This window comes from Pelophylax lessonae, assembly GCF_965119305.1.
Source record: "Pelophylax lessonae genome assembly, chromosome: 2".
NCBI lineage: Eukaryota > Metazoa > Chordata > Amphibia > Anura > Ranidae > Pelophylax > Pelophylax lessonae.
In genome coordinates, this window is record NC_138769.1 from 121791072 (window position 1) to 121810363 (window position 19292).

The following is a 19292-nucleotide window of genomic DNA, read 5'->3' on the forward strand; positions in this document are numbered from 1 at the left end:
GGGTTACTGAAATTGCCACTGGGCACATTGGCTTCGGTTTGACAGCACTCTACAAAACGGGGACTCTACTCAGGAACAGGGAAAGGAACCAGAGTTTAGAATCCATATACATACATTCCAACAAGGGTGCCAAACAAACGTTCAAGAATCCAAGGTATTTTATTGATAAAATCAATTCATAGTAGCAAAATCCAATATATTTCAGGGGCCAAACACCCCCTTTCATCGGGTATGCAGATACCAAATAGATCGGCACTGTGATTTATTGCTTGGAATTATTTGGGGAGGGCAGGTTATGCCAGTGTAAGCAAATGCAATCATTTACACAGCATTTACTAACACTGACTTAACCTACCCCCTGAAACCATCTCAAGCACAGTCATAATTGTTAAGCTTTTATGAAGGGGAAGTGTGTTTGTCCCCCAAAATGTTCGATTTTTTTTTTTTTTTTTTTTTTTTATGCCATTAATTAATTTTACCTTTAATTGCCTTTGCACTCGTGGATGTTTGTTTGGTGCTCTTGTTGGATTGAAGGCTTAAATAATTTCAAGGCAAGTCATGTGACTACAGCGATAAGTTCCACCATGTCACAGCCCTTCATTTTCTACCTATCAACAGCTTGAGGGCTATTAACAGGAGGTTAAGAACCAATGTTATGCATGCATGTATAAAAATGTTCTCAATTCCACTTAATCACACTTCTACTTAACATTATATATTATATATTTGTACTTGACCCTTCTATGAGAAATTCCAGTATGATGGGTTCCAGTATGGACTGCCCTTGTGTTTTTCCTGGTCAGTAATAGAGGGTGCTTCCTAGAGGCAGGAGGCCGTCTCTGTAGATTGTTACTGTCAGCAGTAGGCACTCATCATATGGTATGCGGTTCTACAGGAAAAATGAATAGCAAAGGATTCTTACTATCACATTTTTTGGTTTAGAAATTAAATGTATATTAGTATTCCTTTTGTAAAATGCTTGGCAGGAAGTAAATTATTGGGTATTGTTCCGCAGTGGAGGAAGAAGCTGTAATTCACTAAAGACATAAATAATATGCGACACACACAAGTCCCCTGTCCTCAGCTATTTAAAGAATGTGGGGATGTTAATTAATCACTTAGATGTGTTTCAATGGTAAAAGCAAAATAGGAGTAGGGAAATACTTAAATATAGCACTTACATCCATCTATTATTTTGTCAGTTAAAGAAACCTTTAGACTATTTATTTTTAGTCGCCAGACTATTCCTTTTAACAACCATCTTCCAGAAGATTATATGTGCATTTAAAGTATTTTTGCATGGTATTTATCTGTAAAATCTCAGAGATTGCTGCTGGGCACTGCCATTTTGGATGTGATGTCAGCGGCCCTGCTGACTCAAAGCTCTCACTCAGTGTGCTGTCACACACTATAGTATTATCCTTTGGTAATAAAAGTTTATGTAGGGAGGTTAAGGGAAGGATGGAGGAGTTAGGCCAGCACAGACAGTAATTAGGCAGTCCCCAGAAGAGGAGAGGGCTATGACGTACAAGGTGGGAGAAAGGGGCTGTACTAGAACACTGGCTCTCCTGAATGGGTAACGCTTGCTGGCAAGAAAGGCATCTTGTACATGAACAAATATTTGTTTCATGGAAAAGAAAAAACATTACAAATATTTGAATATAATATATGTATATGTGTGTGTGTGTGTGTGTGTGTGTGTGTGTGTATATATATATATATATATATATATATATATATATATATATATATATATATATATATATATATATATAAATAAATAAATATATTTATTTATATTTTTTTTTTTTTTTTTTTTTTTTTTTTTTACCAGCAGTTTATAAAGATGGCCTAAGTCTACTTTTGATAACATTACATTTTTGGTAGTGAAAATCAGTAGACAGTGGCACAGGCTTAGAAGTCATGATGTTCTGAAATCAGAACTGCAAACAGGGTTCACAGAGATTAATATCAATCCTTAAGCTGATATTTTGCTATTTCTCATTGATTTTGACATATGTACAGTACACTTTTTTTTTTTTCATAAAGCAGGCTTTGGCGGTTTCTCTTTTGTTGCTTCATAAAGGCTTTTTTTTTTTTTTTTATGCAACGTTTGCATGTGCATTGGATTTATGCTACTCGTGTTTTAGCTGTCAAATTAGGCAAAGTCAATACTTTGCAAGTCTTTATAACTTAGCTCTAAAGTTGAGAAATCCTGTAAGCACACTTTTTTTTTTTATTCCTGAAATAATCAAATTTGCTTGCAAATCCTGGCAGTATCTATATTCACTGTCCATCACCCATCATTATCTGGATAGATTTCCTCATAAAAATTAATATATCTGGTAACTGTGGTGTCTACGAAACTTTTAGAAATGTAAAAAATGTTTTACACTTCCTTTGCAAATGTGATCATTTTTATTGAAACATTTTACATCTCGTTCAAATAGATGCCAATGAGCACAGACAGACCTTGGTGCAAATACATGGTACAGTATGGCAAAAATGTACATACAGTGGGTACAGAAAAGAATCACCCCCCTTTTAAAATAATCACAGCCTACATAATGCAACATAATTGCAGCCTGAAATGAAGACACAGTTTTTGTTTTATACAGTTGTATTTACTCAGTGTATCCTATAACATCCAAGTGAAAGATGCAACACCAAAATGTCAGGAAAAAAACTAAATGGAAAAAGGATTTCTCTGTTTTACCAGTATTTTGCTGAACCACCTTTTGCTTTAATTACAGCTTTTAGTCTGTTGGGATATGTCTCTACTAACTTTACACATCTAGACTTGGCAATATTTTCCCACTCTTCTTTGCAGAACTGCTCAAGTTCAGTTAAATGTGAAGGTGACTGTGGACTGCAGTCTTCAAGTCATTCCAAAGATTTTCAGTGGGGTTTCAGTCTGGGCTCTGACTAGGTCATGGAAGGACATTCACTTTTTTTTCTCCTTCAACCACTGTGTGGTCATTTTTTGCTGTGTGCTTTGGGTCATTGTCACATTGGAAGGCAAACTTTCTGGTAGAGGGCAGCAGATTTTTCTGAAGAATTCAATGGTATTTTGCTCCGTCCATTTTTACTTCTATTTTAAAAGGTACTGCTGTCCCAACTGCAGAGAAACTCCCCCATAACAGGATATTACCACCTCCATGCTTTACTGTAGGAATGGAGTAATTTTGATGGTGAGCTGGATTGGATTTCTGCCAGACATATATTTCTTTTGATTTTGAGGCCAAATTATTTATTTACTTTTAGTCTTATTTGACTATAACACCTTTTTGCATGCTGCCTTAGAATCCTCAAGGTGCGTTTTTGGCAAAGCTCAGTTGTGACTGCATGTGGTCTTTCTTAACCACTTAAACCCCGGAGGATTTGGCTGCTAAAAGACCAGGGGTTTTTTTGTGGTTTTTTTTTTTTTACTGCGTGACTTTAACGGACAATTGCGCGGTCGCGCGACGCTGTACCTAAATGAATTTGATGTCCTTTTTTCCCCGCAAACAGAGCTTTCTTTTGGTGGTATTTGATCACCTGTGCGATTTTTTTGATCATGCGCTATAAACAAAAAAAAGAGCGTAAATTTTGCAAAAATAACAATATTTTTCACATTTTTTTTTATATGAAATTCCCCCCCAAAAAATGTAAAAATCAAATTTTTTTAACATTTTCAGCCAATTTGTTTTATGCTACATATGTTTGGTAAAAAAAATCGCAAAAAGCGTATTTTGATTGGTTTGCGCAAAAGTTATCGCGTTTACTAACAAAGGTTTTTTGTCATTTTTGGTGGTTTTTTTTTTTTTTTTCTTTAACGCGTAATGGCGGCGATCTGCGATTTTTTTTTTTTTTTTTTTTTTTTTTTTTTTTCGGTACTGCGACATTGCGGCGGACAGATCGGACCCTTGACTGACATTTTTGACACTTTTGGGGGTACCAGTGACATTACTGCAGTAATCAGTTCTATACATATGCACTGTTACTGCAAAAATGACACTGGCAGGGAAGGGGTTAACTGTATTGGACAGGGAGGGGTTAAGTGTGTCCTAGGGGCGTGATTCTAACTGTATAGGGACATGGCTATTGGTGTAAAAACAAAGATCAACGGTCCTACATAGTAGAACCGTCTGATCTTCATTTTTACACCAGGGAGAATGACGGGCGGCTTGTTTACATAAGCCGCTCTGCCGTTCTCCCTTCACTGGAGCGATCGTAGTGTGACCGGCGGACATCGGGTCCACCGGTCACATGCACTGACTTGTCAGTGAACGAGCCACGGCGCACGCCTCGGCGGGCGCGCGCCCGCCCGCAATTGGCTCTCAAGTCAGTGACAGGCGAGTGACGTATCCATACGTCACTCTGCCTGGCCGGGGCTGACCGCCGCAGTATATAGTCGTGCGGCGGTCGGCAACCAGTTAAGGAGTGGCTTTTTTTCTTGCAACCCTCCCATATAAGTCCCATTTGTGGAGAATTTTTGATATTGTTGTCACATGCACCCAATGACCACTCTTTGTCATACATTCCTGCAACTGCTTCAGAATTGCTGTAGGCCTCTTGGTAGCCTCTCGGACCAGTTTCCTTCTGGCTCTTTCATTCAGTTTGGAGCAACCTCCTGATCCAGGGAGGGTCTGTGTTGTACCAAATACCTTACACTTCTCAATAATAGACTTCACTGTGCTTCTAGGCATTGATAAAACCTTTTGAATTTTTTTTTTTTTTCCATCTCCTGACTTTTGCCCATCCACAACTTTATCCCAGAGATCTTTTGACCGTGCCTTGCCACCCATAGTTGATTGCCTGTCTGTCTGCTTCAGTTGCACCAGGGACTGAAATGCTGCTTCAGTTGCACTACCAGGGACTGAAATGCTCCTGGAAAGCTTTTCATACTGAGCTAATCAAAATGAACAAATCTGATCACAAATAAAAGTCAAATGCTTTGTGTGCGCCATTGAAAAGGTGATTAGCTACATCTGGTTGAGTTTACAAGGCATTTTTAGGAAGGGATGATCCATTTTTCCAACTCAGTGATTCTGTTTTTTGATTTTTTTTTTTTTTTTCACACACCACAACCATTGGTTAGGACATGCGGCCCAGTGGATGGTTGCAAATAGACTCTTGGGTTTATTAACATCTGTTTATCTGTTAAAGAGGTTACTACCTAAATTCCTGTTGGAAATCAAAGAAAAAAAAATCATAGGCTCTGACCGCTCTCCTTTCTATCCAAAACAAAAATAAAATTCTCAAGTCGAATATTGGTGTGCAGCGTGACTTGCAAAAAGCATTGAATAGAAAGGTGGCCTCTTTAAAGACCTCTTTGACATATATTATAGCTCATGTTCACTGGACACATACAGTATAACAAGTGGAAAGTATTACTTGATTTTTGTAAGCTCCTACATATAGGTATCATGCTTTGACTAATAATAACTTATTTTCAGTAGTGGTGGGCCTAATAAGTCAAGTATATGTTCAGGTTCCCTTGCTGCTTCATGATATTCTAATGCAGTTCTCATGTTGAGATCATATAGGACACAGATGGGTGGAACCTTTTCTACTTTGTACATGAAGAGTTCATGTCCTTGTGTAGGAGGCCATCTTTACTCGTATCAGTCACCTTTCTGAATTCTCTCATCTTCCTTCATATATGTAATTGGTTCTCACCAGCCATATTTTAATGGATGATAAAAACAGCTGACTATGCAAATAACTCATAGGTGGCAAGAGTTTTGTCAGACATACACTGTTACTAGTCTTGTTTTATAATTCAAGATCCTAAAGAGTAAGCATATTCCTAAAACTAACTTAAAGTGGACCTTGCAATAAAAAGCATGATCCAAAGAAAGAAGATTTATCATCATAAGTTCTGCCCCCTATAGGACAAAGTAGACTATTCATGGATCAGCTGTGGGTGGGGTGGGGGCACAGGTCAGTTACAAAGCACTTGGAAACAAGGAAAATGCTGCATACTTTTTGTCCCACAGGGAACGGGACAGTAAAATAAAAATGACACCAAGGACACAATTAGATTACTAGAAAGTGTTAATTTACATGGGGGACTACATACTGGCAACGGCAGATGTAGCCTCTCTGTACACTTGTATACCTCACCAGCTTGGCTTAGAAGCAATTCGGTATTTCCTATCCCAAGATGTTTCTATATCAATGCGATTATATCATTGAGTTGTTGAAGTTTGCCACTGGACATAATTATTTTTGGTTCGATGGCAAATGTTTCTTGCAAAAAAAGGGGTAGCCATGGGAGCAAAATTTTCCCCTAGTTTGGCCAATTTATTCATGGCCAAGTGGGAGGAGGATGTCGTCTATTCTCAAAATAGATCCAATCTGGTCTTATGGGCCAGATATAGACGACATTCTCCTCCTCCTATGGGATGGTATGGGCTTGACAAAATTTTCAGCTTTCTCATAATGAAAAATAGAGGCATTTCATTGACATATGAACCTAGTCAGAAGAGAATTCACTTTGTTGACCTTGAAATTTTAAACCTACCGATCGTAACGGTTTTATCCCTACAGACATTGTCAGACATTGTCACCATAAGGCTTGGCTACAGTCCGTTCCTCTGAGCCACTTTTTACGCCTACAACATAATTGTAGTAGTATAGGGGATTTTAAACAGCAGGCTTCAGTTCCTAAATAGAGGTTTCTAGACAAAGGTTACAACCATATAATATTAGATTGGGAAATAGAGAACCCTTGAGGTTGATAGGAGTTCTCTATTGATAGGCCCAAATAAGGCAAGGATGTCTTATTTAAATGGTCTTACTTTACATCATATTCTGTCCAACACAGACAGATTAAATACATTTTAAATAGACATTGGGGTGTTCTTAAAAGTGATCGAGTTCTAGGCCCTTTTGTTACCTGAAGAAGCCAGGGTTATATATATACAGGGGAGCTCCATCCTTACAAAATAAAATTGCCCCTAATGTTAGAAACCCCCCAGTTAGACCTTCTTTTTTTTTATCAAATGATTGGGTATTATGCCTGCAAAAAATGCAATACATGTCAAAGGTAGTCAAAACACAACAATTTAAATCTTTGGCCACCCACCGCACTTATTGTTTAAAGATTTTTTTTTTTTACATGCACCACTAAGAATGTAGTATACCTTTTGGTATGTCCTTGCGGGAATATGTCCCTTTTTAACATTAGGATAAACGCACATATAGCGAACATTAAAAACGTTTCACTAATCACAGTGTACCTAAACACTATTGCAAATACCACAATCGCGATCCAAGAGGTACAGAATTTGTCATTATTGCTAACTATGTCCCTCCTTGGAAGGGTGGTGCTAACACTAGGGGAGTCTCATGCCTTGAGTCTTTTTGGATATATGAATTGCGCTCCTATTTCCCGTTCGGTATGAACATAGAATGGGACATTAATGCTTTCATTAATAATGCCCAGGTGTACTCTTTCATTTTAATTCATTGAAGTAATAGTTTTTATATTGAGATTTTTTTTTTATATATTGAGATTTTTTTATATATGATCATAATGTGACTAATGTTGAACAATTGTCTGCAATTTTTTAATTTTTAATTTTTTTTTTTCTTTTTATTATTTGGTTGATAATTTGTTTGTGTACTGGACTCTATTATGGATGCTTGGAGATCAGTACCTGGTTGTGTCTTAATAGTTATCGGGGTTTTATTTATTTTAGATCTTCACTGTTCGTTGTAATTATTTCACCTCCCCTTCCTCTAAGCTGCTTTTAAGGACATAAGCAGAGGATTGAGGACATGTATATTTCCCTAAAATGTTTGAAAAGTAGCCCCTATATTTTAATATTTATTTTACCATTTATTTTTGCACTTAATAAATATACTTTGAGTTCCGGTCTCTAATGATTGGTATTCGGGTAGCCAGCACTTCTCTTGCTATACGGGTTGCTAATTCATATCGAGGCTTGGTTTCCATCGGTCATCACGTGACTACATACTGAGAGTGAGGCTTTGGTCTTACCCTCTAGTGCGCTTGGAAAATCGTGAGATGTTCTCGGTTCTCAGATGGAGGCCTGGAACGCACGCGTTGAGGCCATCTTGCCATTACAGCAGATCAGATATGCGGTGCTATGCTTTAGGATTTTTAATTACAGGTGATTGAGCTACATTGGGGGTTAATTTTCATAAATACGCAGTGACATTGATGGCCAGACACCCCAGATGTCTTAGACGAAATGCGTCGGGTCTGTTGCCATCAGTGTCATTGTGTTCTATTTGATCTACAGGATATCCTATGAAAAGCACTTTTTTATCTATCTATATGTAAGTGTTCCTAATCTTAAATGCCGGTTTTGTATGGTTTTACACTATGTGGAGTTCTCTTGTCTTTTGATTGAGCCTCTCTAGAGGAGATTATCCTCCACACCTCACAGTGATTGGTTGGTCCTTGGCTTGGAGGGGTTCATATCAACTGAAATATACGAGCTTCTGGTCAGCGGAGCAGAAAGTGGTGTCAAGGATCCAATTAACAGTAACTCACCCTAGCTCCACCGCACTGTGGGAAGATAAAGAGCGAAGTGTCAGTGCTCAGGCTGAACGTCCAAACCAAATGTTATGTGAATAAAGCCGGCACACAAAAGTCTTCTTCCAAGTAAAATACTTTATTCCAACATGGATAGCGGTGACATGACAAATGCTGACGCGTTTCGGCTTTACGCCTTCCTCATATGAGGAAGGCGTAAAGCCGAAACGCGTCAGATTTTGTCATGTTGTCACCGCTATCCATGTTGGAATAAAGTATTTGACTTGGAAGAAGACTTTCGTGTGCCGGCTTTATTCACATAACAAGGATCCAATTACCCCTCTAGATGGTTATTCATCTTGTATTGCCTTTATTGACCCATTAGGCGTATGCCAAACTGGGTCTACACCTTCTGGTAAGCCCCTTCTGTTGTCAGTGGTGGTTATTCTACGCACAGTGTTTTTGAATAATTACGTGGATTATACACTGAGGATTTATTCCTTCACAATACATTGGCCTTTTTTTCTTACGGTTATCCATCTATGTATATATTATTATGGGACATTGGATTTTTTTTCTCTAATCACGTTTTGATATTATTTCACTTTGGTATTCATCTATTCATATATGATTATATACATTGTATGTTTTTAGCATTGCACTTTTTTGCTATTAATTTACACGGATTGTCTTCTGTTGTGTTGGCTGCTTTTGTTTGGATTTTCAGTAAAATTTATCCACATTGTCCATTTTCAGTAAGGCTCCTTTTACATGGGCGGCCAAAAGGTGATAAAAACAGATGGTCGATTCTCGCTTTTACCACCCTTTACAAGTGGACGTGATGGAGCCACTATTGTGGCCGCAATGCTTTGTATTAGGGTGCAGCGATTGTAATGTGGCATGCCATGTTTGATAGGTGGCACCACAGGTATCTAATGTAAGTGAATGGCAAAACCACAAGTCATAAGTGCATCATGGTGCTAAAAGTGCCTTCCTGCTCACAATCTCTCCAACAGTCCACAGATGGGTATTTGGTAGTTGGCTTCTCAAGCACGCTATCCCGAATTTTAGTTTTTTGCTTTTTACAAACTATTTTTATGGAGGGTGGCCATGATTAATTAAGCAGGCTTTGCTTTTTTCACTGCAATGCCTGCTTTAAGATATTCAGAATCTAATTCAGATATATTTTATAGTTTTAAAACACCTCTATCTAATACCTTTTTATCTCCAGATAAATATTTGACTCCCTATTCTCTTTACTAAAGTGTGATATGAGGATAGACTGTTGACTTGATATTAACCACTTAAGGACCGGAAGGTTTTACCCCCTTAATGACCAGGCCATTTTTTGCGATACGGCACTGCTTTATTTTAACTGAAAACCGCGTGCGACGCAGTACCTAAATAAAATTGATGTCCTTTTTTTCCGGATGAACACAGAGACCTGTGTTCCTAAATAGGAGGAACACCAGATCCCTGTATTTATCACTGACAGAACAGCGGTTTGCAGTGTTTACATCAGCAGACCGCCGTTCTGTCTCCATGGGGAGCGATCGTGGGTACCCAGTAGGGTTACCATCTCATCTCTCTAAACCAGGACACACATTAATTACACAGGTTCTTTGGCTGATTAAGGTGGTAATTAAGCTCACTAAGACTGGCCATTCATTATATAATTTTCTTACAATTTTTCTTTAGATTTACCTTCAACTATGTAGTACAAAGGCCCGCCTTATAGGATGCAATTTAAAGTGTTGTTTAGTTTTGAACTTGTATTATATGGATTTTGGTAAATCTAACAGAAATTTTTACAAGAAAATTGAACATGTATGGCCAGCCTTAGTGCCTTAAGTGCATTTTATTAGCCTCAGAACCTGTGCAATATGTGTGCTGGATTAAAGGGATGAGATGGCAACTCTAGTGCCCAGCAGACCCGCTGATTGGCTCCCCCTCTAGCCAATCGGCACATGCGCCCACACTAACTGCAACACAAAGCGACGTACATGTGCGTAGTTTCATGTAACAGCGCTGGCCTGCCGCAGTAGAACTACAGCAGCTGGTCGGAAAGTGGTTAATAGGTCTACGTTATCTCTGCTGCAAGTAAGGCCAATAAGTTACATCAACAAGCCAGCTGTGTCACAGGCAGCAGCTGAACAAGCAATCGGATCAATTCCGTGTTCAGCTGCAACATAATCTTAGAAGCAATGTTCTCCCTGTGTGAATTGTTTCTGCTTGCTTTTGAGGGTTAAAGTGCTTTGCCTTCTTGTAAATTGAGGACATCATTATATGTATGTATGTATGTATGTATATACTGTACAGCATAGTGGGCGTACCGTTTTGGTATTTTATTATGGTATTGTGTTAACAAAAACATATATAAAAGAATTTGTTTTTTTAATCTGTGACGCCCTTAAGACATAGTATGTGGTTGTATTAAAAAAAGAGAAAAAGAAAAAAAGAAATTGGAGAAGAAAATGGAGCAATTGGCCAGGAAGATGTCAAAACTCTGTTTATGAGAAATCTTAAATTTTACAGTTGTGTTTGGTTTTAGTTAAAGCAGAGAAGGGTTATGCACTTAGTATTCATTGTTTTCTCTCCTTGCCCTGGGGATCATATAAGAAGCAAGGAACAGGGACCACATAAAAAAACTGACTCACTTCCTGTTTAACCACTCCGGAAATGAGAAAAAATCTCCCCAGTAGCTACACAAGCCGCAATAAAAACAGAACTGAGATTTTAAGCCCTACTAATTCTGTCCAAAATGTTAACCTTTTTTGGGATAGAGTTGTACCTTTTATATCAGCCATGTTTTGACATAACACTGATTGTGCTCAATATATCTGATTTTTCTTTCTTTTGTATTTCCTGCAGTATTTCCGCAATGAGCCGAAGAGTGGTGCGCCAAAGCAAATTTAGGCACATTTTCGGACAGCCTGTAAAAGCTGACCAAACCTATGACGATATCCGGGTATCTAAGATCACATGGGACAGCTCTTTCTGTGCTGTGAATCCTAAATTTTTAGCTATCATTGTAGAGTCCAGTGGAGGAGGCGCTTTTATGGTGTTACCATTAGCCAAGGTAAGTTCAAGCACACGTTTGCTTTGTTTTAGACGGTTTGGGTAATTGCCATTGACTGTGCTGACTTTAAGGCTGCATTCACACTTGGGTGTTTTGAATTGTGGGTGAAACTGCCGCAGTTCTGCCAGTGATTTCAAAAAGCTATGTTAAAATTACAAATTGCATAATGCAAATGTCAGATGCCATTCATTTTAATGAAAAAGGAGAAAAAACAGTTAAGCCCAAGTGGGAGTAAAGCTCCCTCCATGGGTAACCAAGCAGTTAATTAGGCAGAAACTAGACTTGTTGGATTAGAAACATGTATTTTATTGTATCAAAAGTTCTATAAAAGAGTAAAAATACTCAAACCACAAGGTGCACCAAAAACGTCCCTTAACCACTTGCCTACAGTGCACTTTCACCCCCTTCCTGCCCAGACTGATTTTCAGCTTTCAGCGCTCTCACACTTTGAATGACAATTACTCAGTCATGCAACACTGTACCCATAAAGTTGTGTCCTTTTTTTCCACACAAATAGAGCTTTCTTTTCATGGTATTTAATCACTACTGGGTTTTTTATTTTTTGATAAATACATTTTTTGATAAATAAAAAAAGACTGAAAATATTGTGAAAAAACGCATTTTTCTTTGTTTCTTTGTTTTTTGAAGTTGTAATTTTTTCCCACAACTCTTTGCAAAATGAAGATTTTTTTTTTTTTTACAAATTTACGTATTAACAGGTTATTTATCTCACACAGCATATGTATACTTGCAACTAGACCCCAAAACACATTCTACTACTCCTCTTGAGTATGGCGATACCACATGTGTGAGACTTTTTCACAGCCTGGCCACATACAGAGGCCTAACATCCAAGTAGCACCGTCCGGCATTCTAAGAGCACAAATTACACATATAATTTCCTGACAACCTATCACACTTTTGAAGGCCCTGGAGCACCAGGACAATGGAAACCCACATAAAATGACCCCATTTTGGAAAGCAAACAGCCCAACGTATAATTTTTGAGGCATAATGAGTCTTTTGAACGTGTCATTTTTTTTTCCACAAGTTTTTGGAAACTGTGGAAAGAAAATTAAAACCCATTTTTTTTTTTTTTTTTACACAAAGCTGTCCATTTATGCAATATTTCTAACACATAGCATGTACATAGCAAAAATTGCACCCCAAAATACATTCTGCTATTCCTCCTGAGTATGGCAATACCACATGTGTAACACTTTTACACAGCCTAGCCACATACAGAGGCCTAACATCCAAGTAGCACTTTTCACAAAGTTGTCCATTTATCCAGACTGGGCCTATTTTTGACACTTGGTGTTTACAAGCTAAAATCATTTTGTTTGCTAGAAAACTACTTAGAACCCCCAAACATTATATATTTTTTTTTAGCAGAGACCCTAGAGAATAAAATGGAGATCGTTGCAATATTTTTTCACACCATATTTGCGCAGCAGTCTTCCAAATGCAATTTTTTTGAAAAAAATGCACTTTTTTGAACAAAAAAATAAGAAAACAGTAAATTTAGCCCAATTTTTTCCATAATGTGAAAGATAATGTTACGCCAAGTAATTAGATACCCAACATGTCATGCTTCAAAATTGCGCATGCTCACAGAATGGCGCCAAACATTGGTACTTAAAAACCCCCATAGGCAACATTTTAAAAATTTCTGCAGGTTACCAGCTTAGAGTTATAGAGGAGTTCTAGGGCTCAAATTATTGCTCTTGCTCTAACGATCGCGGAGATACCTCACATGGTATGGTTTGAGCACCGTTTACATATGTGGGCGGGACTTGCGTATGCGTTTGCTTCTGCGCGCGAGCTAACGAGGACAGGGCGCTTTAATTTTATTTTTTTTCCTATTTTATTTATCATTTTTTTATTTTTACACAGTTTAAAAAAAAATGTTTTGATCATTTTTATTCATATTGCAAGGAATGTATACATCCCTTGTAATAGAAATAGGCATGATAGGTCCTCTTTATTGTGAGATCTGGGGTCAAAAAGACCTCACACCTCACAACTACACTAAAAAAGAAAAAAAAAAATTGTTGAAAAAGGAAAAAAAAAAAAAACCCGGCCCTTTAAACCTGTTGCTAGGCAACAACTTTTGACGTAGCTCCGGTCCTCCAAGACCATTGAGTCGAGTGAGGGCCATCTTGCCCTCACTCGACTTCCTGTCTCTGAGGATCCGGGACCGGATAGTTTTCCCCGCTGCCGGCGGGTCCGGTAAGCTGGGAAAACGTCTGGGATGCGGCAGGAGGGGGGGCACCTCTTCCCCCTGCACCGTAAGGGTAATTCCGCGGCGAATCCGCCACTGGGACCACCCTTATCTGAAAGCCGACCGCCCGCCGTTTAAAAAAATACCAGGGTTATGGCAGCTATCTGATGCCATAACCCCAGTATTTAGCTTTTAATGGCCGACGCATATAGTCGTTAGGCGGTCGGTAAGTAGTTGCATGTATATGGCAAACAGGTGACGATGACTGATGGGGTGACAGGTGACGATGACTGATGGGGTGACAGGTGACGATGACTGATGGGGTGACAGATGACAATCACTGACGGGGTGACAAGTGACGATGATTGATGGGGTGAAAAGCGACGATCACTGATGGGGTGACAAGTGAAGATGATTGATAGGGTGACAGATGATGATGACTGATGGGGTGACGGTGATTGATGGGGTGACAGGTGACGGGCGATGGTCACCGATGGGTGACAGGTGACGGGCGATGGTGCACGGCGGTACTGATGGCAGTCTCTGGTGACAGGTGCACTTTAGGCTACGTTCACATGTGAGCGTAGCGATCGCGGGCAGAATCACTGCGATTCTGCCCGCGATCCAAAAATCATTGCAAATTTCGGGACGCCTGTGCATTGCTCGTGATTTGCAATAGCACCCCAAACGCTGTGCGATGTTGCAGCGATTTCCGCCTGCCGAATCGCGCAAACAACGCATGACACCCCAAAGAAACTCTTGTACCTTTTTTGGGCATCATGCGTTGTTTGCGCGATGTTACCGCGATTCAGCAGGCGGAAATCACGGCAACATCGCACAGCGTTTGGGGTGCTATTGCAAATCAGGGGCAACGCACAGGCGCCCCGCGATTTGCAATGGTTTCCGGATCACAGGCAGAATCGCAGTGATTCTGCCTGCGATCGCTACGCTCACATGTGAACGTAGCCTTATGGGTGTCGATTTCTGGGCACTGATGAGGTGACTGTTGGGTGACAGGTGCAATTGGGGGGGGGGGGCTAAGGACTGTGTGGGGACCTTTATTTTTGTGATTTTACTTTGTGACAGGTACACAGAGCAGTAACTCACTATTTCTAGCTCTGCTCTCCTCACACTGGAAACTGTGTGAGGGGAGAAGAGCTAGTAACAGTGAGTTACTGCTCTGTGTTTACATTTTGTGATCGGCTGTGAATGGATTCACAGCCAATCACATAGTAAACAGTCACTGTCAGTGACTGTTTACTACCGCCGGTGACTAGCTGTGTTCCTAGGGAACACAGAGCCACCGACATGACCGCGCTCCCGATCGCGCATGCGCGGTCATCTTGTGGGCTCCTCTATTGTGATCGGCTGTGTCATTGGAACACAGCCGATCACGTGGAAAACAGCCATGCCCATTGGCTGTTTCCCCCCTGCCGGTGACGGGGTGTGTCCCGGGGACACGCCGACACCGGCAGTGCAGGGCGGCGCGCACACGATCGCGCGCCTGCCCTGCTGAATGGGCCGCCGTCATATGACGGCGGCCCAGAACAATGGTCGCACCGCTCCGCCGTAATATGACGGCGGGCGGGCGGCAAGCGATTAAACACACCTTTTAAAAACAATGCCACTAAGTACGTCCGGACTAATAAACTATGTGTGCTACATACATCTGTGCCAATCTACGCTTAAGTGTATGAAAAGAGGGGACAAAATTTTCCCTTAAAGAGAAATTCTAGAGTACCAGCTCACATAGGCCCCGGGGCTCCCCTTAATAATAAAACAATGTAGTCGCGTATCTAGGTTATTATACTGCAATGTGAAGTATAGATGGCTAACATTGGCCTGTATAAGCTTGCCATAGAGAAGAGGTTATACACTTGTCATCAGTGAACAGAATTAAAAAAGCCAGCCATCCGTGTGTAGCATGAATGGGCTGTGTGTAGTTTATTAGTCTGGACATACTTAGTGGCATTGTTTTTAGAGGTGTGTTTAAGATATGTTTTTGGTGCACCATGTGGTTATTATGAGTATTTTTACTCTTATAGAATTTTTGATACAATAAAATACATGTTTCTAATCCAATAAGTCTAGTTTCTGCCTAATTAACTGCTTGGTTACCCATGGAAGGAGCTTTACTCCCATGTGGGCTTAACCATTTTTCCTCCTTTTTTTCATTTATGCTTTGGGTTAGAGGGAAGAACACAAACTTGGTGTCTTAGACATTGGTATTGTGAATTATTTGAACTATACCTCTAACCTTTTGTTTAGTTCCATTCAATTTAATGGCACCTAAAATTGCTTTGTGGTTCTGCCTTGATTGTCACACAATAAATCACACTGCAATCGCGGCAAACCGCATTTTATGAAGCTTGTTGCCCAAAAGTAGCTCATGAACTTTTATTGAATGACAAGCTTCATTGTAGCAGAACTGCACTGCGTTTTTAGGTGCCATTTAAAATTAATGGCATCTGAAATTCGCGTTGCGCAATTTATTATTTTACCAGAGCATTTTGAAATCGTGGGTAGAATCGCTGCGAATTCTGCTGCGGTTCAAAACGCCCAGGTGTGAATGCAGCCTATGAGTCCAGGTAAACGTCTAAATGTGCAGCAGAATATCTAATGTATATGTTTACTATAATACTTGTCAAAGGATTTTTGATTCTGTACAGCCAATTTTGTGATTTATACGTACAGTGCCTTGCGAAAGTATTCGGCCCCCTTGAACTTTGCGACCTTTTGCCACATTTCAGGCTTCAAACATAAAGATATAAAACTGTAATTTTTTGTAAAAAATTAACAACAAGTGGGACACAATCATGAAGTGGAATGAAATTTATTGGATATTTCAAACTTTTTTAACAAATAAAAAAACTGCAAAATTATTCAGCCCCCTTAAGTGAATACTTTATAGCGCCACCTTTTGCTGGGATTACAGCTGTAAGTCGCTTGAGGTATGTCTGGACTTTGACTAGGCCATTCTAACACCTGGATATGTTTATTTGTGAACCATTCCATTGTAGATTTTGCTTTAGGTTTTGGATCATTGTCTTGTTGGAAGACAAATCTCCGTCCCAGTCTCAGGTCTTTTGCAGACTCCATCAGGTTTTCTTCCAGAATGGTCCTGTATTTGGCATCCATCTTCCCATCAATTTTAACCATCTTCCCTGTCCCTGCTGAAGAAAAGCAGGCCCAAACCATGATGCTGCCACCACCATGTTTGACAGTTGGGATGGTGTGTTCAGGGTGATGAGCCGTGTTGCTTTTACGCCAAACCTAACGCTTTGCATTGTTGCCAAAAAGTTCGATTTTGGTTTCATCTGACCAGAGTACCTTCTTCCACATGTTTGGTGTGTCTCCCAGGTGGCTTGTGGCAAACTTTAAATTACACTTTTTATGGATATCTTTAAGAAATGGCTTTCTTCTTGCCACTCTTCCATAAAGGCCAGATTTGTGCAGTATATGACTGATTGTTGTCCTATGGACAGAGTCTCCCACCTCAGCTGTAGATCTCTGCAGTTCATCCAGAGTGATCATGGGCTTCTTGGCTGCATCTCTGATCAGTCTTCTCCTTGTATGAGTTGAAAGTTTAGAGGGACGGCCAGGTCTTCGTAGATTTGCAGTGGTCTGATACTCCCATTTCAATATTATCGCTTGCACAGTGCTCCTTGGGATGTTTAAAGCTTTGGAAATCTTTTTGTATTTAAATCCGGCTTTAAACTTCTCCACAACAGTATCTTGGACCTGCCTGGTGTGTTCCTTGTTCTTCATGATGCTCTCTGCGCTTTAAACGGACCTCTGAGACTATCACATTGCAGGTGCATTTATACGGAGACTTGATTACACACAGGTGGATTCTATTTATCATCATTAGTCATTTAGGTCAACATTGGATCATTCAGAGATCCTCAGTGAACTTCTGGAGAGAGTTTGCTGCACTGAAAGTAAAGGGGCTGAATAATTTTGCACCCCCAATTTTTCAGTTTTTTATTTGTTAACAAAGTTTGAAATATCCAATACATTTTGTTCCACTTCATGATTGTGTCCCACTTGTTGTTGATTCTTCACAAAAAATTACAGTTTTATATCTTTATGTTTGAAGCCTGAAATGTGGCAAAAGGTTGCAAAGTTCAAGGGGGCCGAATACTTTCGCAAGGCACTGCATATGTACAAATGCGCAACTAGGCAGAGCACAGAGGACAAACTTTTTTTTTTTTTTTTGCTTCAGCTTTGCAACATTCATGGTCATTCCCCTATGTCTAGCTTTCTATCAGTCTGCATCATTTCTGTCCAGTTAGACAGGAGGTGATTTAAGGGATAGTTTTACCTCCCAAAATCCTTTAATTTTTCCTTCTTGCATCCAGCACCACCAACATTTTAGCATCACCACGTCACACTCCTGCCAGATCTATGCAGTTCAGCTACAGTGAGCCAAACCGCTATCGCTGCATACAGCTGCATCCTGCTGGTCCCTTTTCTTACTATGAAAAGATCATTTATCATTAGCATGCAGTAATACTGTATTTCCCCGAAAAATAAGACCTATCTCCATTTTCTAGGATGGCTGCAATATAAGCCATACCCCGAAAAAAAGCCCTAGTTAAAATACTTATAAAATCATGTAATCTACGCTGTAAAAGGATTACATAATGTCCAGTGTGCGTCTTTATGTAACATGATTGTAGAAAATACCTTTTATTACAGCGCCGCTGGGCGCTCATGTGACCCGCCGGAGCTCTCCTCCTCCCAGCTTACGTCAACAGCCTCTCCTCCTGCAGTGCTCGGAGCAGGGCTGATCTCAGCGGGGATCTCGGCATCTCCCTCTGCAGTGCTCAGAGCGGGAAAGAAGAGCTCCGGCGGGTCATGTGAGCTCCCAGCATTTCTACAATGTTACATAAAGACACACACTGGACATTATATAATCCATTTACTGAATGGATTAAATGATTTTACAAGGAGTTTAACTAGAGTTTATTTTAGAGATTACAGAGATGCTGACTCTCGAGCTGACGGAGAGAGAGGGGGAGACCAGAGAGGGGACAAATAAAAAATCCCTCGAAAAAAAGCCCTAATGCATGTTTTTTTAGCCAAAGTTAATCTAAGACCTGGGCTTTGCTTTTTTATTTTATTTTTTTGGTACATGTCTCCAAGTTGGCCACACAGAATGGATCTGCAAGTAAAATGGGTTGGTAAGTATAAGGCCTTAGGGGGAGGGTAATAACTGATGTTATAAGAAGCAATAAGACTGAACCATGAAGTAGTAAAGCTAAATCAGGAATTAGCAAAAAGATCTGCCTGGTGGTAAAGAGTGGCAGTAGAGTGTAAATCACATGACTAGCTGAACACAGTAAAATCACCTTTGCCCAGAAACATATATGTATTTAACTGCATTTAGCTGTTTGCCTGGAGTTCCACTTAAAGTATTAGACACTCACAAAGCCCTTTTTTCCAATCCATTCCTATGCGCACAGATAAAGATTATTGTATTTGATCAGTTTTGT

The 19292-nt window shown here is 39.9% G+C and overlaps 1 protein-coding gene across 3 annotated transcripts in view; it reads left to right on the forward strand.

The window, feature by feature from the left end:
* CORO6 (coronin 6) overlaps positions 1–19292 on the forward strand; it is a 137559-nt gene that overhangs the window by 43265 nt on the left and 75002 nt on the right. For all 3 annotated transcript variants that reach the window (XM_082244859.1, XM_082244858.1, XM_082244857.1), the window contains exon 2: positions 11363–11570. In XM_082244859.1, the coding sequence (XP_082100985.1) occupies positions 11373–11570 (198 nt within the window). In that variant the 5' untranslated portion in view covers positions 11363–11372. The remainder of the gene's footprint in view (positions 1–11362; positions 11571–19292) is intronic.